The sequence below is a fragment of the Polypterus senegalus genome, chromosome 6 (genome assembly GCF_016835505.1).
Source record: "Polypterus senegalus isolate Bchr_013 chromosome 6, ASM1683550v1, whole genome shotgun sequence".
Taxonomy (NCBI): domain Eukaryota; kingdom Metazoa; phylum Chordata; class Cladistia; order Polypteriformes; family Polypteridae; genus Polypterus; species Polypterus senegalus.
In genome coordinates, this window is record NC_053159.1 from 10,992,236 (window position 1) to 11,019,066 (window position 26,831).

The following is a 26,831-nucleotide window of genomic DNA, read 5'->3' on the forward strand; positions in this document are numbered from 1 at the left end:
TTTCATGTGTAGCTCCTGGCTGGTGGATCAAGCTGCCCACCTTAAAACTCTGACACCCTCAATGTTTTCAACACACGTTTGAATTATCTTCTGTTTGGTGAATTTCTGAATAGCTGTTGCATTTTGTAAATCTAAGAATTGTAACACACTTTTATTTTGTTTTGAGCTCTTCACTTGTTGAACTTTATGTTGTACCCTTGTCCTATAACACTTACTCCCAAACAGTCAAGATGGATCCAGCAGCAGACCTCCACCGCTCCATGATTCAGTAGCTCCGCTGGACAGCCAATTAGACTGCAGATTTGTCATTATGGCTTACTTGACTTGAGTCCGAAAACCCCAACCCTAACCTTAACCGTAGTGTAGCCGGGGGTTATCAGTGGCATATCATTTAAAGAGTCAACCTCCTCAATGGAGCAGAGCTCTGGAGGAGTCTATGAAACAGTCCCCAGACTGATGTTAGTCATTTCCAGTGACCTCTTTTGTAAGTCGCTTTGGATCAAATCACCTGCTAAACAAATAAATGTAATTGTGGAGTAATGTTTGTGATGTACCATCATTTGGAATGAAAAATGCAATGAATGTGGCTGTGTTACATGCTATTTGGTAAGGGATTCATAAAAGCAGATAGATAGATAGATAGATAGATAGATAGATAGATAGATAGATAGATAGATAGATAGATAGATAGATAGATAGATAGATAGATACTTTATTAATCCCAAGGGGAAATTCACATAATCCAGCAGCAGTATACTGATACAAAGAAACAATATTAAATTAAATAGTAAAAGAAATGAGAAAAATTAAAATAAAATTAATATTAGCATTTACTCCCCTGGGTGGAATTGAAGAGTCGCATAGTGTGGGGGAGGAACGATCTCCTCAGTCTGTCAGTGGAGCTACTCCTCTGTTTGGAGATGACACTGTTAGGTGGATGCAGTAGATTCTTCATGATTGACAGGAGTTTGCTTAGTGCCCGTCGCTCTGCCACAGATGTTAAACTGTCCAACTTTAATCCTACAATAGAGCCTGCCTTCTTAACAAGTTTGTCCAGGCGTGAGGCGTCTTTCATCTTTATGCTGCCACCCCAGCACACCACCGCGTAGAAGAGGGCACTCGCCACAACCGTCTGGTAGAACATCTACAGCATGTTACTGCAGATGTTGAAGGATGCCAACCTTCTCAGAAAGTATAGTCTGCTCTGACCTTTCTTACACAGAGCATCAGTATTGGCAGTCCAGTCCAATTTGTCATCCAGCTGCACTCCCAGATATTTAAAGGTCTGTACCCTCTGCACAGTCACCTCTGATGATCACAGGGTCCATAAGGGGCCTGGGCCTCCTAAAATCCACCACCAGCTCCTTGATCTTGCTGGAGTTAAGGTGTAAGTAGATTTGAGTCGCACCATTTAACAAAGTCTTTGATTAACTTTCTGTACTCCTCCTCCTGCCCACTCCTGATGCAGCCCACAATAGCAGTGTCATCAGTGAACTTTTGCACATGGCAGGACTCCGAGTCATATTGTAAGTCTGATGTATATAGATTGAACAGGACCGGAGAAAGTCCAGTCCCCTGCGGCGCCCCTGTATTGCTGAACACAATGTCAGACCTGCAGTTCCCAAGACGCACATATTGAGGTCTGTAGTCACATATTGAGGTCTGTCTGTAAGATAGTCCACGATCCATGACATCAGGTATTAATCTACTCCCATCTCAGTCAACTTGTCTCTAAGGAGCAGAGGTTGGATGGTGTTGAAGGCGCTAGAGAAGTCCAAAAACATACAGTAATTCTTACAGCACCACTGCCTCTGTCCAGGTGGGAGAGGGATCGGTGTAGCATATAGATGATGGCATCCTCCGCTCCCACCTTCTCCTGGTATGTGAACTGCAGAGGGTCGAGGGCATGGCGGACCTGTGGCCTCAGGTGGTGAAGCAGCAGCCGCTCCATGGTCTTCATCACATGTGACATCAGAGCAACAGGCCGGAAGTCATTCAGCTCACTAGGACGTGACACCTTTGGGACAGGAGTGATACAAGATGTTTTCCAAAGCCTTGGGACTCTCCCCTGTTCCAGGCTCAGGTTGAAGATGCGCTGTAGAGGACTCCCCAGTTCCAACGCACAGGCCTTCAGCAGTCGTGGCGATACACCATCTGGACCAGCTGCTTTGCTGGCACAAAGTCTTTTCAGCTCTCTGCTCACCTGGGCTGCTGTAATTGTGGGTGGGGATGTCTCACCTATGCTGGTATCAGCAGAAGGATGGTTGGAGGATGCAGTACTCCGAGGTGATGTTTGTGATGTACCATCTGTGGGAATGAAAAATGCAATGCACATGGCTCCGTTTCATACCATTTGGTTAGGGATTCATAAAAGCAAGGTTAATGTTTGTGATTCGCCATTTGTGGGAATGAAAAATGCAATGAATATGGCTCTGTCACATGCTGTTTGGTGAGGGATTCATAAAAGCAAGGTTAATGTTTCAGATGCACCATCTGTGGGAATGAAAAGTGTAATGCATATGTCTCTCTTACATTCCATTTGGTAAAAGATTTGTAAAAGCAGTGTTAATGTTTGTGATTTGCCATCTGTTGGAATGAAGAATGCAGTGTAATCTTTTACTACAGATATCTGTGATGCATCATATGTCAGAATGACAGAGACATAGCAACCGGACGGACACACAGATACAGAGACATACAGGTGGATATTTCCAAAATTGGGACAAAGCTGTAAACTGGTGCAGGCGCATTTTCTGATCTTATCAAAGGTTACCCGTGTCGTTGCAAGAGGAGACAGCGACAAGGAGGCAGACGCTGTATGCTACCCATTAATCCCATCTGCTTCTTCTTTAAAAAAACAGCTGAAAACAAATGTTCATCCTCATAACATTTTAAAATAATTGTGCTGCTAATTAAAGGTGCGGTGACAAGAGATTCATAAGAGAGAGTGATTGCAGGTATAGATTTTATGGTCTATGCTTGAATGGTCACATGTGTGACCTCAATTCTGCAGTGTACCATGGAATAGACTCCATGATTAAACACTGTCATTATAACAAATTGAACAGAAACATTCCATCAACAGATTGCCTCATAAGGAGGGGATAAGAGGACGAGACTACACTGATCTTGATGCTAATTTTCCTTTTCTGGCTGTTGCCAGAGAGGGCTGTGTTAATTAAATTGTCACAAAGAAGAAGTTAAAAAAAGTAGTGTGCCGGCGTCCCTAGAAAGGCAAGGTTGACAAATGTTTCTTTGGCATATATATATATATATATATATATTTTTTTTTTTACGTGGACTTTCAGAGACAATCCTGAAGCAGTCTTGAATTTTCAATGATATTGAAATGATGAAGCTCTGCTTGTTTCTCAAAGTCTTGTTGAATGTGCATAGCCTGAGGCTGTGGTTCTTATACATCTGTATATGCAGTGGATTCAGTAAGGATCCAGAGCCCCCCACCCGCTGCACACGAATTTATCAATTAATAATTTGAAATGGATACATTCAAGTAGTCTACCCTCAATGACCCACAATGATAATGAGGAAACGTGTTTTCAGCAAGGTTTGCAAATGTCAAGCCCCGCCCACAGCACCCAGAGAAGGCTCCACCCCTTCTACCCGAGACACCATAAAGAAACGGGCTGTCATTTAGACCTGAACATCAATGGGGACAGAGCTGCAGCTGAAGTGACGTACTTTAGCCTGATGAAAGCCTAGCTTTTTATATACTGTATATGAGGGACGTTCAAAAAGTATTTATTAAGAATTTCAAAACCAAATTACATCCCAGTGGCGCAGTGGTAGCACTGCTGCCTCGCAGTTAGGAGACCCGGGTTCGCTTCCCGGGTCCTCCCTGCGTGGAGTTTGCATGTTCTCCCGTGTCTGCGTGGGTTTCCTCCGGGCGCTCCGGTTTCCTCCCACAATCCAAAGACATGCAGGTTAGGTGGATTGGCGACTCTAAATTGGCCCTAGTGTGTGCTTGGTGTTTGTGTGTGTCCTGCGGTGGGTTGGCACCCTGCCTTGGATTGGTTCCTGCCTTGTGCCCTGTGTTGGCTGGGATTGGCTCTGGCAGACCCCCGTGACCCTGTATTCGGATTCAGCGGGTTAGAAAATGGATGGATGGAAATTACATCCCTTTTCTACATCATCACCTTCCTTTGTGATGCCATTTTTGTGTCATCATTTTTAAAGCCATTAGCAAAAAATGTTTTTGCCCTTCACCGTTTCCCACAAAAATATGAAGGTGGCTGCTGGCTCCTTTTGTAAGGCACCCGGAAGTACTCCAGGTGCTTGATTGCCCATTTCCGCCTGCACTGCCGGGTGTGATGAAAACACTGCCCATAGGGGCCCAGCAGCTCCTGCTGCAACACCCCCTGGCGGCGCCTGCGGATCCCAACAGGGCTGCACCAAACTCCAACTCCCATGAAGCCCTGCATGCAGTTTGTTGGTGAATCTTCAAGAGGGGAAAACTCCCCTCCCAATTGACGATTCTCCAAAGGGGGCAGTCACCCCACAATGATTGTCCACTGCTCCGCAATGGTTACGGGTCACAAGAAAACACACGTTTAAGAACCACTGCTCTAATACATCAAACTGTGCCCAACGACATGCCCCATTTCTTTACTTTTCAGCCAATCCTTTTCTGCTTTTTCTAGGGTAGGCATTTGGAATGCGCGTTTCAGATTTGCATGAACCCACCAAAATGACGGGTATTGTGCTTAAATGTGATTGGGGCTCCCAGGTGCCATCTGCTGGTAAAATGGGTTCAAGTACATTGAAAGAACAGAAAGAGTTTTGTGTCTTATGCGCAATTTATCGAATAACTGGCACCGTATATGGGGTCAAGAAGGTCCTGCGCCTGGATGTTGTACCTCCATTGGTGTTCGGGACAAGTTTTTCCTCCCACTTCTCCAAAGATGTGCAGGTCAGATTAGCTGGTGGTCTCAAATTGACCACTTTGGGGGTGACATCCTGCTCAGGGCTGCTGAGATCACCGCTGACCCCCCGGGCCCAACTGAAGTGCATCGAGCACATTTGAGGATGACATTGGTGTTTTCCGTGAGGGTGGCACCATGGTGGTTACTGTGGTAGACAGGACACAGGGTCAAAAAATCCATGGATGGTCTTTGTATGGAGTTTTTTTTTTTTAGAATGATTGAGTATTTTAGAATGATTTGGAGTTTACCTGTTCAAATGTCTTTAGAGGTAAAGGAATGATGATTAACCATTTTCTTATTTGTGAAACGAAAGTCTTCAACGAAACATAACAATGACCGTAATCAGCAGCCATTGAAATTCAGTACCTTGCTAATTTATTTTCTTTTCATCGTGCCTTTGAACAGCCGCATGCCAAAGCAGCACATTCAATATAAGGTTGGGGGGGAGGGGGTTACATAAGGAAACTTTCCAAATCTGAGAAATACTAAAACAATTCCACATAAGCCTCTCTTTTCCAGTAAGTAATGGCTATTTATTCATTTCTCCCATTTAGGTGTCATAAAACGCACAACTGCTGGAGAAACGGAGCAGAAGCTGAACGCTGTCAAGTCACCGGAGGACCATGGAAAGCTGAGAGGGGACATAGAGAGCAGTCAGGATGAGAGCTGCCCACAGACGGTACGAGAATGTCTGGCCCCTGTTTACCTTTTTTGAATGCTGAAATGATTTTTATCATTCACTGCGCAAAGTTGTAATGGAGAATAATTAAGCTGATTATGTCTGACACGTCTTTGATTAGCCTTAGAATTTGGAAACGTACTTTATTAGATTAGGATCACGGTGGGTGGTGGGCCTGAGCCTTTCCTCGCAGAACTGGGCACCAGTCCATTGCAAGACCCACTCCCATGAGCACCCACACTCGCTCAGGGTCAGCAGTTAACCCGACAAGCACACCCGTTGAGATGTGGACAGAGAACTGGAGTTTCCCGTTGTTTTGGTGTCAAATCCTAATACAACCAACCAATCTCACTCTGGACTTTTGCGTTGCCAACGGCTTACCACCGGGGTGTCCTACTGTGGTCTCGGTGGGCCGCACTGGCTGCGAGTTTTCATTAGTGAGCCATTTTTTCCGCTGATTCACTTGTTTGGCCTTTGTTTTTAATTGACGTGACTCAGATCCCCTTCGATGTGTCTTTTTCCTTAATGAATAGCTAGACAATAATGAGACACGAAACAAGCCGCCACAGGATTGGCTAACCTGAAAATAAAGAAAGGTGAAGGTCTCGGTCATGACAGTCTGATCAGGTCAACAAAACATCTCGACGGTGGTCTTAGATAAAAAAAAACAGGAAACCAATTGTCTGCTGTGGCAGAATGAGAGCAGCGACAAGTCCTGATATTCAATAACGGCTTTAATTAACAGCAAGAATTGGCTTCTCATTAAGAAACTGGTTGGAGTGAAACTGGCTGGAGTTTGATGTTCCAGTTTAGCTCGTCACCTGTTTGCTCGTTTCACATCGCATTTCTGTTTGGCTGCCATTTAATAAAGAAACATATCAATTCAGAGGACAGAATCTTTAAAAACAGGGTTATAAAAATGAAGGGAAAAGGAGTTAATTAGGAGTGAAAACTGCTCGCTAATTAAGAAAAGGGTTAGAATGAAAACCTGCAGCCCACCAGGGCCACCGAGAACGAATGGGGCAGCCGTGTGTGGTGGGCAGCTGGTGATGCTGCAAGTGGTGGCCCGGTTGTGGCTCTGAATGGAGGCCATTGAGGGTGAATGAGGCGGCGGGGGGTAGCATTGTAGTGTGCCTCGGGTGGCTGCCTGTTGAATGGGGCGGTGGTAGGCGATTCACTACCCGCCTTTAAATGCACTGTGTTCGTTGTCGGTGGGCAGACGCTGCAGGCAGTATACTGTAGTGGAGGTGACTGTGTGGTGGGTGGGTGGTGAACCCCCATTCATTTTCAATAGCTGTTGCAGGAAGTTGTCTCTTGTCAGTACATGAGACGTGTTGACGACGGGTGCCTTCCTGCTGTGATAGCGTGTACAGTGCTGTGCAGAAGAGCTCATCTTAACCTTTAGTCTTCACCCTTCAACAATGTCTCTGAAACACAAATCTGGAGATACAGTAAAGAAGAGAAAAACCATCACCATTGAAAATAAAGTAGAAATAATAAAAAAGTCAGAGAGAGGTGACACTCCATCATTCTTTGGCAGAGCACTTGGTTACAGTCGGTCAACAATAGCATTTATTAAAATAATGTACTTGTTCCGACTTACACACAAATTCAACTTAAGTACAAACCTACAGTCCCTATCTCGTACGTAACCCAGGGACTGCCTGTATAAGTAACAAGCGGTTAGGTTTGCTGATGATACCAAGATTGGATTGGATAATTTGGAATCCATTATATCATCACAGAAGGACTTGGACAGCAGGCAGGCCTGGGCAGATTTGTGGCAGATGAAATTTAATGTTAGTAAATGTAAAGTGTTACACATAAGAAGTAAAAATGTGAGGTTTGAATACACAATAGGCGGTCAGAAAATTGAGAGTTCACCTTAGGAGAAGGATTTAGGAGTCACAGTGGACTCTAAGCTATCGGCTTCAGACAGTGTGCAGAAGCCATTAAGAATACTAACAGAATGTTAGGTTATATAGCGCCTTGATGTGTGGAGTACAAGTCACAGGAGGTTCTGCTCAAGCTTTGTAACACGCTGGTGAGGCCTCATCTGGAGAACTGGGTGCAGTTTGATCTCCACGTTACAAAAAGGACATAACAGCACAAGAAAAAGTCCAGAGAAGAGTGACCAGGCTGATAGAATAGATAGATAGATAGATAGATGTGAGTCACTATATAATAGATAGATAGATAGATAGATAGATAGATAGATAGATAGATAGATAGATAGATAGATAGATAGATAGATAGATAGATAGATAGATAGATAGATAGATAGATAGATAGATAGATAGATAGATAGATAGATAGATAGATAGATAGATAGATAGATAGATAGATAGATACTTTATTAATTCCAGGGGGAAATTCCCATACTTCAGCAGCAGCATACTTATAAAGAACAATATTAAATTAAAGAGCATTAACAATGCAGGTAAAAACAGACAATAACTTTGTATAATATTAACGTTTACCCCCCCAGGTGGAATTGAAGAGTCGCATAGTGTGGGGTCTCCTCAGTCTGTCACTGAAGCTGCTCCTCTGTCTGGAGATGATCCTGTTCAGTGGATGCAGTTGATTCTCCATGATTGACAGGAGTCTGCTCAGTGCCCGTCGCTGTGCCACGGATGTCGATAGAATATAATATACTAACCACAGGATGAGTGATGAGGAAAAATTAAAATAACTGAGCCTTTACAGTTTAAGCAAAAGAAGAATAAGAGGAGACCTGACTGAAGTGTTTAACATCATGAAGGGAATTAGTCCAGTGGATCGAGACGGTGACTTTAAAATGAGTTCATCAAGAACACGGGGACACAGTTGGAAACTTGTTAAGAGTAAATTCCGCATAAACATTAGGAAGTGTTTCTTTACACAAAGAACGATAGACACTTGGAATAAGCGACCAAGTAGTGTGGTGGACCGGAAGACGTTAGGGACTTTCAAATCTCGACCTGATGTTTATTTGGGAAGAAATAAGTGAATAGGACTGGCGAGCTTTGTTGGGCCGAATGGCCTCTTCTCGTCTAGAGTGTTCTAAAAAATGATTCAAGGATAAGACGCCAGAAGAATCGATGCAGTGATGAACAGAATGTGCAGAAGATGTCATGGCATGAGATTCACACCCTGGTTGATGGTTCCATGAGGAGTCAGCACGGGCCAAAAAAAGCTGCGTCACTGCTACACATGCTAACTTTAATTGAGAAATCAAATTGTTGTAAGCGCACAACTTTGTAATGTATTACAGTCGGCTCATTGTACTTAACAGCCGTCTAATGTTGTAAACAAGCAGCAGGCTTTTTTGAGTTGGAAGAAACAAAGGATTCTTTTGAAACTCCACAGAAATGAATCAGAATGTACAGTACGTTACATAATCTGCGAGGGGAAGGAAAGATGAAGTCGCACTTGATGTTTTTTTTTTTTATTTTGTTTTATTTAGTTCTGTTTCTGAATTGTGTATCTGTGCCCACGGTTTGACACATTTAGCCTGCAACTCTGGAAATGCTGCAAAGAACTCATCAGATGAAGTGGCAGAGTCGGTGAGAAGAGACAGGAAACGTTTCCTTTTTAAACTGAGTTAAATGAATTCTTTTAAAAGAGCCCTAATGACAACTAAAATTAGAAAAGTTTATTTTATCCAGTAAAGCGATAGAAAGGTTCGGCCTAATCGCTGCAATGCAAATTTTGCTGTTAATTCGAGGCTTTCTTGCGGCATTTTGAATGTTTTATATTTTTCATCCAGTTTATTCCAATTTAAAGATTTGTCTTTCTCTTATTCATCTTCTGTTAGCGTTTCCATCGTTGTCTGTGCCAGGGGTCACCAACTCCGGTCCTGGAGGACCACGGTGGCTGCAGGTTTTCATTCTAATGCTTTTCTTAATGAGTGTCCTGTTTTTGCTGCTAATTAACTTATTTTGAATTCAATTTCATTGACTGTGTTTGCCATCTAGCACTTCTGGGAAGGTAATACTCTGGATACTCTCCCTCCCCGGTCGTTCCAGTGTAGAGGTGTACCGGCCATACGCCACAGTGATATTTCACTTTATTATTTTTAATAAGTTTGCAAATATTTCTAAAATCCTGTTTTCACATTGTCACCTACGGTATTCGAGTGTTGCTTGACGAGGGGGGTGGAAAAAATGAATGATTTTAGCACAAGGCTGCATCCTAACAAAGTGAGAAAAACGTGAAGGAGTCTTTCTGAAGGTGCTCTGTGTTTTTGGGTACGATGAAATGGCCAAGCTTTACAGATCTAATATGTCCTTTTCTTAATTAGGTGAGAGTATTGTATTGCTTAAAAGTTATGCTTTATGGATTTGTGCAGGACAAGACGGTGCGGGCGTGTACATACTCGGCCAGCAGCAGCGATGCGGACACAGAGTCGGAGCATGAAACGAACGATATGGAGGAAGTCTTGATGGATCAGATCCAAAACGGCAAGAAAAGTAAGCATATGTCAAATTACTCATTCACCTTAACCCGATTACGTGTGTGCATATAAATGATGAGAGTGGTCTGGAGTATTCATTGTAACAGCAGTCAGGGCCGTCTTAGCATATGGGCAGATACATAGATAGATAGATAGATAGATAGATAGATAGATAGATAGATAGATAGATAGATAGGAAAGGCACTATATGATAGATAGATAGATAGATAGATAGATAGATAGATAGATAGATAGATAGATAGATAGATAGATAGATAGATGTGAAAAGCACTATATGATAGATAGATAGATAGATAGATAGATAGATAGATAGATACATAGATAGATAGATAGATAGATAGATAGATAGATAGATAGATAGGAAAGGCACTATATAATAGATAGATAGATAGATAGATAGATAGATAGATAGATAGATAGATAGATAGATAGATAGAGTGGTGTGAAAAACTATTTGCCCCCTTCCTGATTTCTTATTCTTTTGCATGTTTGTCACACAAAATGTTTCTGATCATCAAACACATTTAACCATTAGTCAAATATAACACAAGTAAACACAAAATGCAGTTTTTAAATGATGGTTTTTATTATTTAGGGAGAAAAAATCCAAACCTACATGGCCCTGTGTGAAAAAGTAATTGCCCCCTGAACCTAATAACTGGTTGGGCCACCCTCAGCAGCAATAACTGCAATCAAGCGTTTGCGATAACTTGCAATGAGTCTTTTACAGCGCTCTGGAGGAATTTTGGCCCACTCATCTTTGCAGAATTGTTGTAATTCAGCTTTATTTGAGGGTTTTCTAGCATGAACCGCCTTTTTAAGGTCATGCCATAGCATCTCAATTGGATTCAGGTCAGGACTTTGACTAGGCCACTCCAAAGTCTTCATTTTGTTTTTCTTCAGCCATTCAGAGGTGGATTTGCTGGTGTGTTTTGGGTCATTGTCCTGTTGCAGCACCCAAGATCGCTTCAGCTTGAGTTGACGAACAGATGGCCGGACCTTCTCCTTCAGGATTTTTTGGTAGACAGTAGAATTCATGGTTCCATCTATCACAGCAAGCCTTCCAGGTCCTGAAGCAGCAAAACAACCCCAGACCATCACACTACCACCACCATATTTTACTGTTGGTATGATGTTCTTTTCTGAAATGCTGTGTTCCTTTTACGCCAGATGTAACGGACATTTGCCTTCCAAAAGTTCAACTTTTGTCTCATCAGTCCACAAGGTATTTTCCCAAAAGTCTTGGCAATCATTGAGATGTTTCTTAGCAAAATTGAGACGAGCCCTAATGTTCTTTTGCTTAACAGTGGTTTGCGTCTTGGAAATCTGCCATGCAGGCCGTTTTTGCCCAGTCTCTTTCTTATGGTGGAGTCGTGAACACTGACCAAGTGAGGCAAGTGAGGCCTGCAGTTCTTTAGACGTTGTCCTTGGGTCTTTTGTGACTTCTCGGATGAGTCGTCTCTACGCTGTTGGGGTAATTTTGGTCGGCCGGCCACTCCTGGGAAGGTTCACCACTGTTCCATGTTTTTGCCATTTGTGGATAATGGCTCTCACTGTGGTTCGCTGGAGTCCCAAAGCTTTAGAAATGGCTTTATAACCTTTACCAGACTGATAGATCTCAATTACTTCTGTTCTCATTTGTTCCTGAATTTCTTTGGATCTTGGCATGATGTCTAGCTTTTGAGGTGCTTTTGGTCTACTTCTCTGTGTCAGGCAGCTCCTATTTAAGTGATTTCTTGATTGAAACAGGTGTGGCAGTAATCAGGAAATTGAACTCAGGTGTGATACACCACAGTTAGGTGATTTTTTAACAAGGGGGCAATTACTTTTTCACACAGGGCCATGTAGGTTTGGATTTTTTCTCCTAAATAATAAAACCATCATTTAAAAACTGCATTTTGTGTTTACTTGTGTTATATTTGACTAATAGTTAAATGTGTTTGATGATCAGAAACATTTTGTGTGACAAACATGCAAAAGAATAAGAAATCAGGAAGGGGGCAAATAGTTTTTCACACCACTATAGATAGATAGATAGATAGATAGATAGATAGATAGATAGATAGATAGATAGATGCGAAATGCACCATAGAATATAATATACTAACCACAGTCAGGGCGGTCTTAACGTATGTGCACTGACCGGGGGTCTCAGGAGCACAGAGGAACACGATGTTTCTGACGCCTATGTATGTTGCTGTATTGCAATCACAACAGGGGCCCCAGTGCACTACTTTGCCCGGGGGGCTCATGATGCTAGTAAGACGCCCCTGATAGCAGTTATTTACGCAATCAGTTATTTTGTGTTTTATATTTGTCGTTTTTTTAGGTCTCTTTACAGAGATCTGTTTTCACTTTGACATTGGAGAGTCTTTTTGTTAAAACACTGCTAATTAAATCCAATAATAATTCAATGTTGTGTAACCATAAAATATGAGAACTTCAGAGAGGGGTGAATACTTTTAATAGGCCTGTGCCTTCTTCATTGTAAAGAGAGCTGCTCTAATCATAAACTGAACTCCGCCGAACAGAACATTCCAGTTTAGAGCCATTGTACGATATTACTTACAGCATTGCGGATGAACGAGCTCAAAAGAGTGCCTTCATTGAACGAGCTCATTTCTCTAAGAACGGTGAACTTCACATAACGTATTTGCAAGTGAAGAACTTGAACGCAAGCGATATTCTGGATATGGTTTAGGTCCAGTTTAAACGTTTAGTGGTGGAGCTGAATCCGGTATTTGGATAAGCACAAATAGCGGATTTTTATGAATATTTGTTTTGTATGAATTTTTTGCCATTTATTCGTAATTGGAAAAAATATCGTCAAATCAAATCGGCCCTGTCTGTGCCTGCCTGCTTGTGCGTAAGCTGCACCCCCGCCAACACAAGCACGCGGTGAAGCTCCGCTTTCACTTTTAGGAAAACATTGTACTTTGCGAGGCCACTTTATATTTTTCCCTGTTGGACATGCAATACATGATGTGAATTTTGACTGCCAGTGTAATCGGTTAGCTCACCTACACGCTGGCTCCACAGTCACCATTTGTGTCACATGGTTGGAAATAGAGCAGTCATTTATATAGATGCTTGCATCTATTTAATTTCCTTTTTGACCGAGAGTATATCTTATATATTAACATCTCCGTGTGGAAGTGTGTGTGTCTGTTTGGCCCAGAAGTGAGAGGTGGAGTCGGGCTAAAGGCTCCACCTCCGAGGATAAACAAGCGAGGCGAGCACGTTGGCAAAACAAAACCTCCATAGAAAGACAAAGTCGCTTAGCCGCTAACATCGGTAACATGGTATCCCTTTTACTTTTCCTCCTGCCGCTAATATACAAGCGAGGCGAGCACGTTGGCAAAATGAAACCTCAGAGAAAAGAGAAACTCGCTTAGCTGCTAATACAGAAGTGACGCCAGCACGATGACAAAACGAAACATCAGAAGATAGACAAGTCGCTTAGCCGCTAATAACACAAGCGAGGCGAGCACATCAGTGAAACGAAACCTCCAAAGAAAGACAAAGTCGCTTAGCTGCTATTAAAACAAGTGATGCGAGTACATTGGCAAAATGAAACCTCCAAAAAAAGAGAAACTTACTTAACTGCTAATACAGAAGTGAGGCCAGCACGTTGGCAAAACAAAACCTCAGAAGAAAGACAAAGTCGCTTAGCCGCTAACATCGGTAACACGGTATCCCTTTTACTTTTCCTCCTGCCGCTAATATACAAGCGAGGCAAGCACGTCGGCAAAACGAAACCTCAGAATAAAGAGAAAGTCGCTTAGCTGCTAATAAAACAAGTGATGCGAGTACGTTGGCAAAATGAAACCTCCAAAAAAAGAGAAACTTACTTAGCTGCTAATACAGAAGTGAGGCGAGCACGTTGGCAAAACAAAACCTCAGAAGATAGACAAGTCGCTTAGCCACTAACATCAGTAACACGGTATCCCTTTTACTTTTCCTCCTGCCGCTAATATACAAGCGAGGCGAGCACGTTGGCAAAATGAAACCTCAGAGAAAAGAGAAACTCGCTTAGCTGCTAATACAGAAGTGACGCCAGCACGATGACAAAACGAAATATCAGAAGATAGACAAGTCGCTTAGCCGCTAACATCGGTAACACGGTATCCCTTTTACTTTTCCTCCTGCCGCTAATACACAAGTGAGGAGAGCACAACAGCAAAACAAATCCACCGAGGAGAGAGACGCCCAGAGTCGCTCCTTTCAATTACTTGACATTTCTACATTTCCGTTTTCTTTTCTGACGATTTCAATCGTTTTTAGGACCCCGGGCTTTTTACAGTACGGGCTTACACAGCTAGCTAGCATATATGGTTATACATGTTTGTTGCTGGGTATAACTCAGACAAGTGTATATAAAAAGAAAAGTCTTCGTAATTATTGTGTTTTATTCAGGAACACTGCCTAATATAAGGCATGCAAAATTGACAAAAGTCAACTCATGGATCATTTATTCTCACTCGTTAAAAAATACGAAATGAACTGAAGATGAACTCGTTCAAAACTGAAATGGTGAGCTATGAACGTGAATGTATTCCTTTTCACCTGTGTGAAGTGAACTCTGAGCTCGTTCTTGTGAGGTGTGAACTTGCACAGCACTGATTACTTAGTTGGCTAACTCTGCCATTTTGTTTGTTTTTTTAACCAGGCGCGTTTCCAGTATTAAAGAGAGAGTCTGAAATTGTTATCGGCCATTGTGATGCTGGTTTAATGAACGGTAGAGCTTAGTCCGTCAGGTGGGAGTTGCAGTCTTTTTTTACGGCAGGCGCGCACAGTGTTCAGGATGATAATCCCTCATAAACGTCTCCAAGGCCTGTTAATGTATGCATTATCTGCGCCTCTTATCCAGCCATCAAGTCCTGATGAACTTAAGAGATGTTCTCCTTCAGCTGCCTGCCGGGATAATCAGATTCTGCTGTTCGTGTCTTGGTATGTCAGTGATTGGTATTATTAAAATGCCTCGTAATATAGTGGAAGCTGCAAAATTAAGCAAATGAAGCTTATTCCATTGCAAGGGAATTGCTAATTGAGTAAAAAGAAAAAAAAATTATCTGGATCACTTTATCCTTTAACTTTCTCACACATAGAGCGTCGTCAGCCACACGAAACATTTCCAAACCCCCTTAAATCTAAGTCAGGATCACAGAGGAGTCTGGCAGCACTGGGGCACATGCTTGTAAAATGTCCCAGGACTAGGGTGTCTGGTTCATTCTGGGGTCCTCTCACGTATAAACTCAACACAAGGGACCATTAGAAATCATCTGCCCACCTAACCACTCCAACCTCGGCAATGTGTGAGGAATACCAAGGGTACCCAGAAGAAGACGACCCATACAGGTGCAGGAAGAAGGTGGAAGGTCCACACAGGCAGTGACCAGGCTTGGGATTCAAACCCAAGATGCGAAAATCCTGAAGCAACAGGACTATGCACTGCGCCACCTTACAGTTTGGTGTAGCATGCTGTGTTTTTAAGATATTAATCTTCTAGTTCTTCAATATCTAATTAGCTTTGCAAAACCCATCAGCCCTTAGCAAAGTGATGTTTGAGTAACAACAGGCAAGCACGCTAGACTTCGGATTTTGCTGCAGTGCAAATCATCAGACTTCTTCCACACGGCCCCAGTGTTTTTACTCTCCCAAAAATTGAGACTTTTGAAAACGTTCTCCACATCTGTAAGTGAGAAAAGCGCTATATAAATGTATATAATTATTATTATTACCAGTAACGGCGCACTGCACAATAACGTGCAGTGGATACGCTTGACTTGAGCATTCCTTGTCTTCATCCTCTTTCTCTGTACGTCTGTCATTCGTTTGTTCAGAGGTTGATGTGCTTGCTGATTCCTGAGCAGCTCTTCTTCTCTCCACCCTAGCGGCCCGCTTCTTCCGTCGGCATCTTTTCACGTTAAAACTGATCAAGTCAGAGTTTGTGTTGCCATTACTTCTTACGTTTTTCTTCATTTTTCACTTAAGCTGGCACTTAAGTCTTCAATCTGCCTCAAGAACGATTTAAGATATGAAGGTGGTAGGGATGAGAGCGGCACCCATACGCATGTGCCACGCTGCCGCCCTGCTGACCATTGCTGAGAGTTAATTCTACAATAAAACAAAATAAAAAGAGGAAAAACCTTGGAGGTCAGTAATCTACCCAAAAGCGGATAGTAGACGTCGCATAGTATACGTGTACCAAATTTCAGGTCAATAGGCCAAACAGTTTGCAAGCTATAGGTGATTTAAAATCCTAGCCAGACAAACGGACAGCCACAGTAGCGTATTGTACTGTATATGAAGATCTGTATATTTCTGAAAACGCTGGCTCAGCTTTGCAGTGTGGATGGGTGAAAACACAGAGTTTTGAAAATGCCTGTTCTGATTGGTTCATGCTTATTACACGGCCTTTCCCTGATTGGATTCTGCTCATTACACCTTCTGAGCCGCTTTGCTCGCCCTTATTTGTACGTCACTCTCAATTAACAATCCCATCTCGCTATCAGTTTTTCGTATTCATAATTGATATTCTCTGTGTGAAAGAGCAAGCTGCGAATGGATGTCTAGTCTGGAGGACACTTCCTCTTCCTGTTTCCATCGATGCACACGTGTCCAGTTGTTGGCGAAAGTCCTTCTAATGTATTTTCGGCTGTTTTTACGTGGACAGAGATGTTTCCATAAATGATGTGGAAATGCTAGAGAAGGGCTACTAGACTGAATCCATGACTGTAGGAAATGTGATATGAGGGAAGACTGAAGTAGTTGAGCCATTTCAATTTAAGCAGACAGAGGCTAAGAGGTTGTATAACCGAAGCGTTTCCAAGTGTCAAAGATCGACACTGTTACGTTAAGACGAGTTCATCAAGACCACGGGGACACAGTTGGATACTTGTTAAGGGTAAACTTCGCACAAACGTGTAGAGAACCACAGACACATGGGATAAGTGACCAAGTAGTGCGGTAGACAGGAGGACTTTAGGGACTTTCAAAACTCAACTTGATGTTGTTTTAGAGAAATTAAGTGAAAAGAATAGGTGAGCTTTTGTATTCGTAATTGATGTTCTTTTATGGAAACACAAGCTGTGAATGGATGTCTAGTCTGGAGGACACTTCCTCTTTCTGTTTCCGTCAATGCACACATGCCCAGTTGTTGGCGAAAGTCTAAGCGAAATGCGCTTTCGGTTGTTTTGCATAGCATTACGTTACATTTTCTTTGCCACTTTGCTCGCCCGTATTTGTGTGTCACTCTCAATAACAATTCCATCTCATCGTCAGTCTTTCGTATTTATAATTAATATTCTCTGTGTTAAAACGCAAGCTGCAAATGAATATCTAGTCTGGAGGACACTTCCTCTTCCCGTTTCCATCGATGTGTACGTACCCAGTTGTTGGCGAAAGTCTACTCCATATTCGTTTTCAATTGTTTACATTGCATTACATTATATTTTCTTTGCCACTTTGCTCGCCCGTATTTGTGCGTCACTCTCAATAACAATTCCATTCTTATCGTCAGTTTTTCGTATTCATAATTGATGTTCTTTTTATGGAAACACAAGCTGCAAATGAATATCTAGTCTGGAGGACACTTCCATGTCTTATTTCTGTCGATGCACACATGCCCAGTTGTTGGCGAAAGTCTACTCCATATTTGCTTTCAGTAGTTTTACATTGCGTTACGTTACATTTTCTTTGCCGCTTTACTCACCCGTATTTGTGCGTCACTCTCAATAACAATTCCATCTCATCGTCAGTTTTTCGTATTCATAATTTTTGTTCTTTTTGTGGAAACATAAGCTGCGAATGGATGTCTAGTCTGGAGGACACTTCCTCTTCCGCTTCCGTCGATGCGCACGTGCCCAGTTGTTGGCGAAAGTCTACTCCATATTCGTTTTCAATTGTTTACATTGCATTACATTACATTTTCTTTGCCACTTTGCTCACCCGTATTTGGGCGTCACTCTCAATAACAATTCCATCTTATCGTCAGTTTCTCGTATTCATAATTGATGTTCTTTTTATGCCGTGTGATGGGCTGGTGTCCTGCCCAGGGTTTGTTTCCTGCCTTGCGCCCTGTGCTAGCTGGAATTGTCTCCAGCAGAACCCCGTGACCCTGTAGTTACTATATAGCGGGTTGGATAATGGATGGATCTTCTTTTTATGGAAACACAAGCTGCGAATGGATGTCTAGTCTGGAGGACACTTCCTCTTCTCGTTTCCATCGATGTGCACGTGCCTATTTGTTGGCGAAAGTCTACACCATATGCATTTTCAGTTGTTTTGCATTGCATTACATTACATTTTCTTTGTGGCTTTGCTCGCCCGTATTTGTGTGTCACTCTCAATAACAATTCCATCTCATCGTCAGTCTTTCGTATTTAGAATTAATGTTCTTTGTGTTAAAACGTAAGCTGCAAATGAATATCTAGTCTAGTCTGGAGGACACTTCCTCTTCTCGTTTCCATCAATGTGCACGTGCCCAGTTGTTGGTGAAAGTCTACGCCATGTGTTTTCCGTTGTTTTGCATTGCATTATGTTACATTTTCTTTGCCGCTTTGCTTGCCCGTATTTGTGTGTCCCTCTCAGTAACAATTCCATCTCATCGTCAGAACAGCACATATTTGATGTTCTTTTTATGGAAACACAAGCTGTGAATGGATGCCTAGTCTGGAGGACATGTTTGATCGATCGCGTACCCAGTTGTCGGTGAAAGTCTACTCCATATTCGTTTTCAATTGTTTTATATTACATTTTCTTTGCCGCTTTGCTTGCCCATATTTGTTTGTCGCTTTCAATAACAATCTCACAATGAGTTTTTCATATTCATAATTGATGTTCTCTGTGTTAAAATGCAAACTGCAAATAAATATCTAGTCTGGAGGACACTTCCACCTCCTGTGGTACGCACGTGTCCAGTTGTTGGCGAAAGTCCTCCAAATGTATTTTCGGCTGTTTTAGCGTGGACAGAGATGTTTCCATAAATGATGTGGAAATGCTAGAGAAGGGCTACTAGACTGAATCCATGACTGTAGGAAATGTGATATGAGGGAAGACTGAAGTAGTTGAGCCATTTCAATTTAAGCAGACGGAGGCTAAGAGGTTGTATAACCGAAGCGTTTCCAAGTGTCAAAGATCGACACTGTTACGTTAAGACGAGTTCATCAAGACCACGGGAACACAGTTGGATACTTGTTAAGGGTAAACTTCGCACAAACGTGTAGAGAACCACAGACACATGGGATAAGTGACCAAGTAGTGCGGTAGACAGGAGGACTTTAGGGACTTTCAAAACTCAACTTGATGTTGTTTTAGAGAAATGAAGTGAAAAGAATAGGTGAGCTTTTGTATTCGTAATTGATGTTCTTTTTATGGAAACACAAGCTATGAATGGATGTCTAGTCTGGAGGACACTTCCTCTTTCTGTTTCCGTCAATGCACACATGCCCAGTTGTTGGCGAAAGTCTAAGCGAAATGCGCTTTCGGTTGTTTTGCATAGCATTACGTTACATTTTCTTTGCCACTTTGCTCGCCCGTATTTGTGTGTCACTCTCAATAACAATTCCATCTCATCGTCAGTCTTTCGTATTTATAATTAATATTCTCTGTGTTAAAACGCAAGCTGCAAATGAATATCTAGTCTGGAGGACACTTCCTCTTCCCGTTTCCATCGATGTGTACGTACCCAGTTGTTGGCGAAAGTCTACTCCATATTCGTTTTCAATTGTTTACATTGCATTACATTATATTTTCTTTGCCACTTTGCTCGCCCGTATTTGTGCGTCACTCTCAATAACAATTCCATTCTTATCGTCAGTTTTTCGTATTCATAATTGATGTTCTTTTTATGGAAACACAAGCTGCAAATGAATATCTAGTCTGGAGGACACTTCCGTGTCTTATTTCTGTCGATGCGCACATGCCCAGTTATTGGCGAAAGTCTACTCCATATTTGCTTTCAGTTGTTTTACATTGCGTTACGTTACATTTTCTTTGCCGCTTTACTCGCCCGTATTTGTGCGTCACTCTCAATAACAATTCCATCTCATCGTCAGTTTTTCGTATTCATAATTTTTGTTCTTTTGTGGAAACATAAGCTGCGAATGGATGTCTAGTCTGGAGGACACTTCCTCTTCCCGCTTCCGTCGATGCGCACGTGCCCAGTTGTTGGCGAAAGTCTACTCCATATTCGTTTTCAATTGTTTTACATTGCATTACATTACATTTTCTTTGCCGCTTTGCTCACCCGTATTTGGGCGTCACTCTCAATAACAATTCCATCTTATCGTCAGTTTCTCGTATTCATAATTGATGTTCTTTTTATGCCGTGTGATGCTCTGGTGTCCTGCCCAGGGTTTGTTTCCTGCCTTGCGCCCTGTGCTAGCTGGAATTGTCTCCAGCAGAACCCCGTGACCCTGTAGTTACTATATAGCGGGTTGGATAATGGATGGATCTTCTTTTTATGGAAACACAAGCTGCGAATGGATGTCTAGTCTGGAGGACACTTCCTCTTCTCGTTTCCATCGATGTGCACGTGCCTATTTGTTGGCGAAAGTCTACACCATATGCATTTTCAGTTGTTTTGCATTGCATTACATTACATTTTCTTTGTGGCTTTGCTCGCCCGTATTTGTGTGTCACTCTCAATAACAATTCCATCTCATCGTCAGTCTTTCGTATTTAGAATTAATGTTCTTTGTGTTAAAACGTAAGCTGCAAATGAATATCTAGTCTAGTCTGGAGGACACTTCCTCTTCTCGTTTCCATCGATGTGCACGTGCCCAGTTGTTGGTGAAAGTCTACGCCATGTGCATTTTCCGTTGTTTTGCATAGCATTATGTTACATTTTCTTTGCCGCTTTGCTTGCCCGTATTTGTGTGTCCCTCTCAGTAACAATTCCATCTCATCGTCAGAACAGCACATATTTGATGTTCTTTTTATGGAAACACAAGCTGTGAATGGATGCCTAGTCTGGAGGACATGTTTCGATCGATACGCACGTACCCAGTTGTCGGTGAAAGTCTACTCCATATTCGTTTTCAATTGTTTTATATTACATTTTCTTTGCCGCTTTGCTTGCCCATATTTGTTTGTCGCTTTCAATAACAATCTCACAATGAGTTTTTCATATTCATAATTGATGTTCTCTGTGTTAAAATGCAAACTGCAAATAAATATCTAGTCTGGAGGACACTTCCACCTCCTGTGGTACGCACGTGTCCAGTTGTTGGCGAAAGTCCTCCAAACGTATTTTCGGCTGTTTTAGCGTGGACAGAGATGTTTCCATAAATGATGTGGAAATGCTAGAGAAGGGCTACTAGACTGAATCCATGACTGTAGGAAATGTGATATGAGGGAAGACTGAAGTAGTTGAGCCATTTCAATTTAAGCAGACGGAGGCTAAGAGGTTGTATAACCGAAGCGTTTCCAAGTGTCAAAGATCGACACTGTTACGTTAAGACGAGTTCATCAAGACCACGGGAACACAGTTGGATACTTGTTAAGGGTAAACTTCGCACAAACGTGTAGAGAACCACAGACACATGGGATAAGTGACCAAGTAGTGTGGTAGACAGGAGGACTTTAGGGTCTTTCAAAACTCAACTTGATGTTGTTTTAGAGAAATGAAGTGAAAAGAATTGGTGAGCTTTTTAGGCTGGAAGGTCTCTCATATCCTAATGCTAGTGTTGATGGATATCGTTTTCGTATAAAAATGCTGTTTTTAAATTAAACTTAGTTGTGTGGACGTGTGGACCTTTCCTATTGATTTCACAGTTTTTTTTTTTTTCTTCTTCAGTTGAGGTAGACGAACTTACTGTGCAGAAGAATTTTATGAGAAGTCCCATTTCCATACTGGATTTCTACCAGCACGAGGTCTATGCCCATTATGAAAAAGACGACGGCAAAGGCGAGACGCATTTCAAGTACGTTAACAGCGACTCACATGAAGAAAGGTCTGCAGACAGTCACAGTGTAAGTGTCCACTAATTTTATTGTGTCAGTCATATTATGAGGCCTGCAGAGGCATCTCTGTGTCTCCCAGAAGATGGCGCTGTTTCGTACAAAGTGAAATAAGTGATAAACTCGCCTGAATTTACGAGGGTCGTTTGATAAGTTTGTTAAATCGCAATGGGAAGGCGCCACAATTCCCTTTGGCGACGTCACGGCTAGCAAGTGTCACTCTTCAAACTAAAGTAAAGCAAAATTTCAGCCAGAAGTGAAGTGTTCTTTATGTCCTAAAAACGTTTAAAGCGATTTTTTTCAAAAAACGGTGTTTAACTTACTTATCAAATGACCCTCGTGACATATTGTTAAAGCGTTTATTGTGAACTCAGCTCAGTCATCATAATGAATATTTTCCGATTTTCTGTGAGACGCTCAATGCAATGTCTTGTCTAGAAAAATATTTCTTTTCGGAGAAGGTGAACATTTCTTTGTGCCTGGCATGGCTATCCTGTTTCTCAGTTAATCGACTGGCCCTTTAATCCCCTACCATGTTTCTTCATTCCCTGGCCCTGGTGGGTGCGCATGTGACGCCTGGACTTTTTAGTTCCATCTTGAGACTCGAGGGCCCCTTTATGTGACCCACTGGTTGATTTTTTTGTGATGCAATTTAAAATGTGTCTGAACTTGTGCATCTTGGTATTTTGGAGTAGTCATCATCATTATCATGAATCATTTTGATTGCTTATGTGCAAGGGACGTCTCGCATTTAGGAGACCCGGATTTGCTTCCTGGTGATGAAGATAGATAGTCCAGAGATCCGCACGTTGAAGGGAATGTAAAGATAGCCCTAGCGGTAGTTCCTGAAATGGTGTAGACTGGTGGACGGGTTCAGGAGCACTCCTTTCTTCACAGGATGGCCATGAATCCACTTACAATCCTTATGTACACAGGCAGACGGCAGACACTCTGGACCAGGGGTCTCCAACCCTTTTTCCCCTGAGAGCTACTTTTACAAAATGAAAATGGCCAAGAGCTACTTGTGTTTTCTAACGTTTATTCTCATAGCTTATTTCAACCCAAGCAAACTGAATAAGCTTGTCTTGCCTGAACATTTACAAAATGTCGGTGTCCACAACTCACATTTTCCATTAAAACATCACAAAAAAATATTTAGTTCACCTGCAAGTATCTCACACTATTGTATTAAAACATGAATGCTGCCAAAACTAAACAATGCAATTCCAAACACACAGATAGTCCTTATTCATTTGTCATTTTGTCACATGTCACTGTGTCACTTTATTCACAGGTCCCGTTTCATGTGTGATGTGTTTTTTAGTTAGTCAGATGACTGGCACTGAGGTGTCTGGTGGAGTGGAGCCCCCTTAGGTTCACTCTTCTGGAGTCATTTCAATGTCTGTCTCTCAGTCTTGATCTGAACTTTGACTTCATGACATTCACGTCAGACTCACAGAGGTATGGAGACCCAAACAAAGCAGACATTTTCAGAGCTGCTTGGTGAAGATTCTTCTAGTTATCTGGCTCTACTAAGCTCCAGAAAGGCTGAGAATGCTGTTGAGACTTTAACTGCACATTATTTTGAAGGTTTACTAATATATAATACCAGTAATGGCGCACTGCATGATAACATGCAGTGAATCCACTTGACTTGGGCATTCATACTTTTCATCCTCTTTCTCTGTACGTTTAGCATTCGTTTGCTCAAAGGTTCATGAGCAGCTCTTCTTTTCTCCACCCTAGCGGCCCGCTTCTTCTCTTCTTTTGTTGGCATCTTTTCACGTTAAAATTGATTAAGTCAGTGTTTGTGTTGCAATTACTTAGCACGTTTTCTATAATTTTTCACTTAAGCTAGCACTTAAATCTTCAATCTGCCTCAAGTACGATTTAAAATACGAAGAGGTAGGGATGAGAATGGCACCCGTACGCATGCGCCACACTGCCGCCCTGCTGGCCACTGCCAAGAGTTGATTCTACAATAAAATAAAAATAAAAAAGAGGAATAACCTTAGAGGTCACTCATCACCCCGAAAGCGGACAGTAGACGTCACGTAGTATATGTGTACCAAATTTCAGGTCAATCGTTTAAACGGTTTCCGAGCTACAGGTGATTTAAAATCCTGGACAGACAAATGAACAGCCACGGTAGAGTATTATATATAAAGATAAAAAATCCAATGTCTGTCTGTCTGTACGTCTGTTTGCTTTAAACGAGAGAACTACGTAATGGATTTAGATCAGGTTTTTTTTCTATAATTTGCTTGAGCATTCCGGCTGATTTTGCGACTTCTCTCATTTCGCTATGTAGCATAGTTCGCTTGCGGTACTGATTTATTTGCGCGAATTCAAGAAACACGTATCGGGCCGAGTGGTTGATGGCTCTCCTCACACACCCACCAGCTTCAGGGCCTGCGAATGAGAGAACAATTGAACTCAACTTTGTTTGATATCTATACTAATAAAAGGCAAAGCCCTGACTGACTGACTCACTCACTCACTCACTGACTGACTGACTCACTCATAGATAGATAGATAGATAGATACTTTATTAATCACAAGGGGAAATTCACATAATCCAGCAGCAGTATACTGATACAAAGAAACAATATTAAATTAAATAGTAATTAAAATGAAAAAAATTTAAATAAAATTAATGTTCGCATTTACTCCCCCGGGTAGAATTGAAGAGTCGCATAGTGTGGGGGAGGAACGATCTCCTCAGTCTGTCAGTGGAGCAGGACGGTGACAAACGTCTGTCACTGAAGCTACTCCTCTGTCTGGAGATGACACTGTTAAGTGGATGCAGTGGATTATTCATGATTTGGAGTTTGTTTAGTGCCCGTCTCTCTGCCACAGATGTTAAACTGTCCAACTTTAATCCTACAATAGAGCCTGCCTTCTTAACAAGTTTGTCCAGGCGTGAGGCGTCTTTCATCTTTATGCTGCTCGTCACTAATTCTCCAACTTCCTGTGTAGGCAGAAGGCTGAAATTTGGCAGGCTCATTCCTTACAGCTTACTTACAAAAGTTAGGCAGGTTTTATTTCGACATTCTACGCGTAACAGTCATAACTGGAACCTACTTACGTACATATATACGGCCATAGCCTGCAGCTTGGTTGCCGTGTGAGGCAGAGTTGTGTCCCGCATCATCACGCCTCCCACGTAATTGAGTGCCTGCCCATATAAGGTAAATATTCCCCGGTGAAGGACTGTGCTTATGCTAATGAAGATGAGATGGTCAGGGATAGAATAGTGTTTGGCACAAACTCAGCGAAAGTGCGAGAGAAACTTTTAAGTGCCGGGTCTGAGCTAACGTTAAATAAGTGCTGGTGAAGGACTGTGCTTATGCAAACGAATAGAAAGCAAATGTTACATTATTTTTAAAATGTTTCCTTTTCTTTTTCATAACTTCTTTAACACACTTCTTCTCTGCTGCAAAGCTCGGGTATTTTGCTAGTTTAAAATAAAGTGTTACTTAGGTCTTGATGAGTCTGAGTCCGGATATTCCCTTAAGCGTATGCCACATTGAAAAGACAGATTGCAATTCAGATTGTGGATCGTGATATGATTTTTTTGAACGGTCACCCACCCCTAATTTGACTAATCAAGTTTGCAAATTGATGTAGGATTCATTAACCCTTTGGTGAGCTACTTGGAAAGGGGTTGCAAGCTACCGGTAGCTCGCGAGCGACGTGTTGGAGACCACTGCTCTAGACCCCCAAACACGAAACAATCCAGGACCGAAACGAATAAGTACAGGTAGCCCAACAGAAGGCAGACAGACAGGAACTTGAAATACAAATTACAAAAAACTTTCTTTCTTTTTGGTCACCGGCCCCCTTTTTAAAAGCCACCCCAACAGCCCCAGCACCCTTTTAACACAGAAGACCAATCAGAGCCACTGCTGGGACTGCTGGGAGTTGCGGTTTTTAAATTCTAGTAGCACCGCTACATGATGAAGGGAATTAGTCTAGTGGATCGAGACGGTAACTTTAAGATGAGTTTGTCAAGAACACGGGGACACAGTTGGAAACTTGTTAAGGGTGAATTCACACACACATTAGGAAGTTTGTCATCACACAGAGAACCACAGACGCTTGGAATAAGCAAACAAGTAGTGTGGTGGACAGGAGGACTTTAGGGGCCTTCAAACCTCGACTTGATGCTATTATGGAGGAGTTAAGTGGACTGGCCTGGTGAGCTGTGGTGGGCGGAATGGCCTGCTTGTTCTAATGTTCATATGTGCTCTTCGACTTCATGTACAGCTGATTAAGCTTTCAATGAATTCTTTTTATGGATCCCATTTTTAATAAGTATTGGTGCACTGTCTCCAGTTATCCAACCTGCCATATCGTAACTACAGGGTCACGGGAGCCAATCCCAGGGCGCAAGGCAGGAAACAAACCCCGGGCAGGGTGCTAGTCCACCGCAGGGCACACACACACACTAGGGACAATTTAGGATCACCAATGCACCTAACCTGCATGTCTTTGGACTGCAAACTCCACACAGGGAGGACCCGGGAAGCGAACCAGGGTCTCCTAACTGCGAGGCAGCAGCGCTACCCACTGCGCCACCGTGCCACCCGTCTCCAGTTATTTTTTTTTTGTCAAAATATCCTATTTTATCCAAAGGAACTGATAAGATCAGTGTGCACTCTAACTTGGTACCGATGTTTCTTTACATTTGGAGGCCAGACACGTCGGGTGACTCGCTGAGGGTCACACAGTCAGGCTGGCAGGAGCTGAGCTCGTATCCCTGTGTCTGATCTTCTCATAACTCTGCTCC

General features: G+C 42.3%; 1 protein-coding gene across 8 annotated transcripts in view; it reads left to right on the plus strand.

Annotated features, from left to right (window-relative positions):
* Positions 1-26,831, plus strand: part of LOC120530784 (nck-associated protein 5-like) — a 746,735-nt gene that overhangs the window by 645,775 nt on the left and 74,129 nt on the right. For all 8 annotated transcript variants that reach the window (XM_039755382.1, XM_039755381.1, XM_039755383.1 and 5 more), the window contains 3 exons: positions 5,495-5,619; positions 9,950-10,070; positions 21,876-22,051. In XM_039755382.1, the coding sequence (XP_039611316.1) occupies positions 5,495-5,619; positions 9,950-10,070; positions 21,876-22,051 (422 nt within the window). The remainder of the gene's footprint in view (positions 1-5,494; positions 5,620-9,949; positions 10,071-21,875; positions 22,052-26,831) is intronic.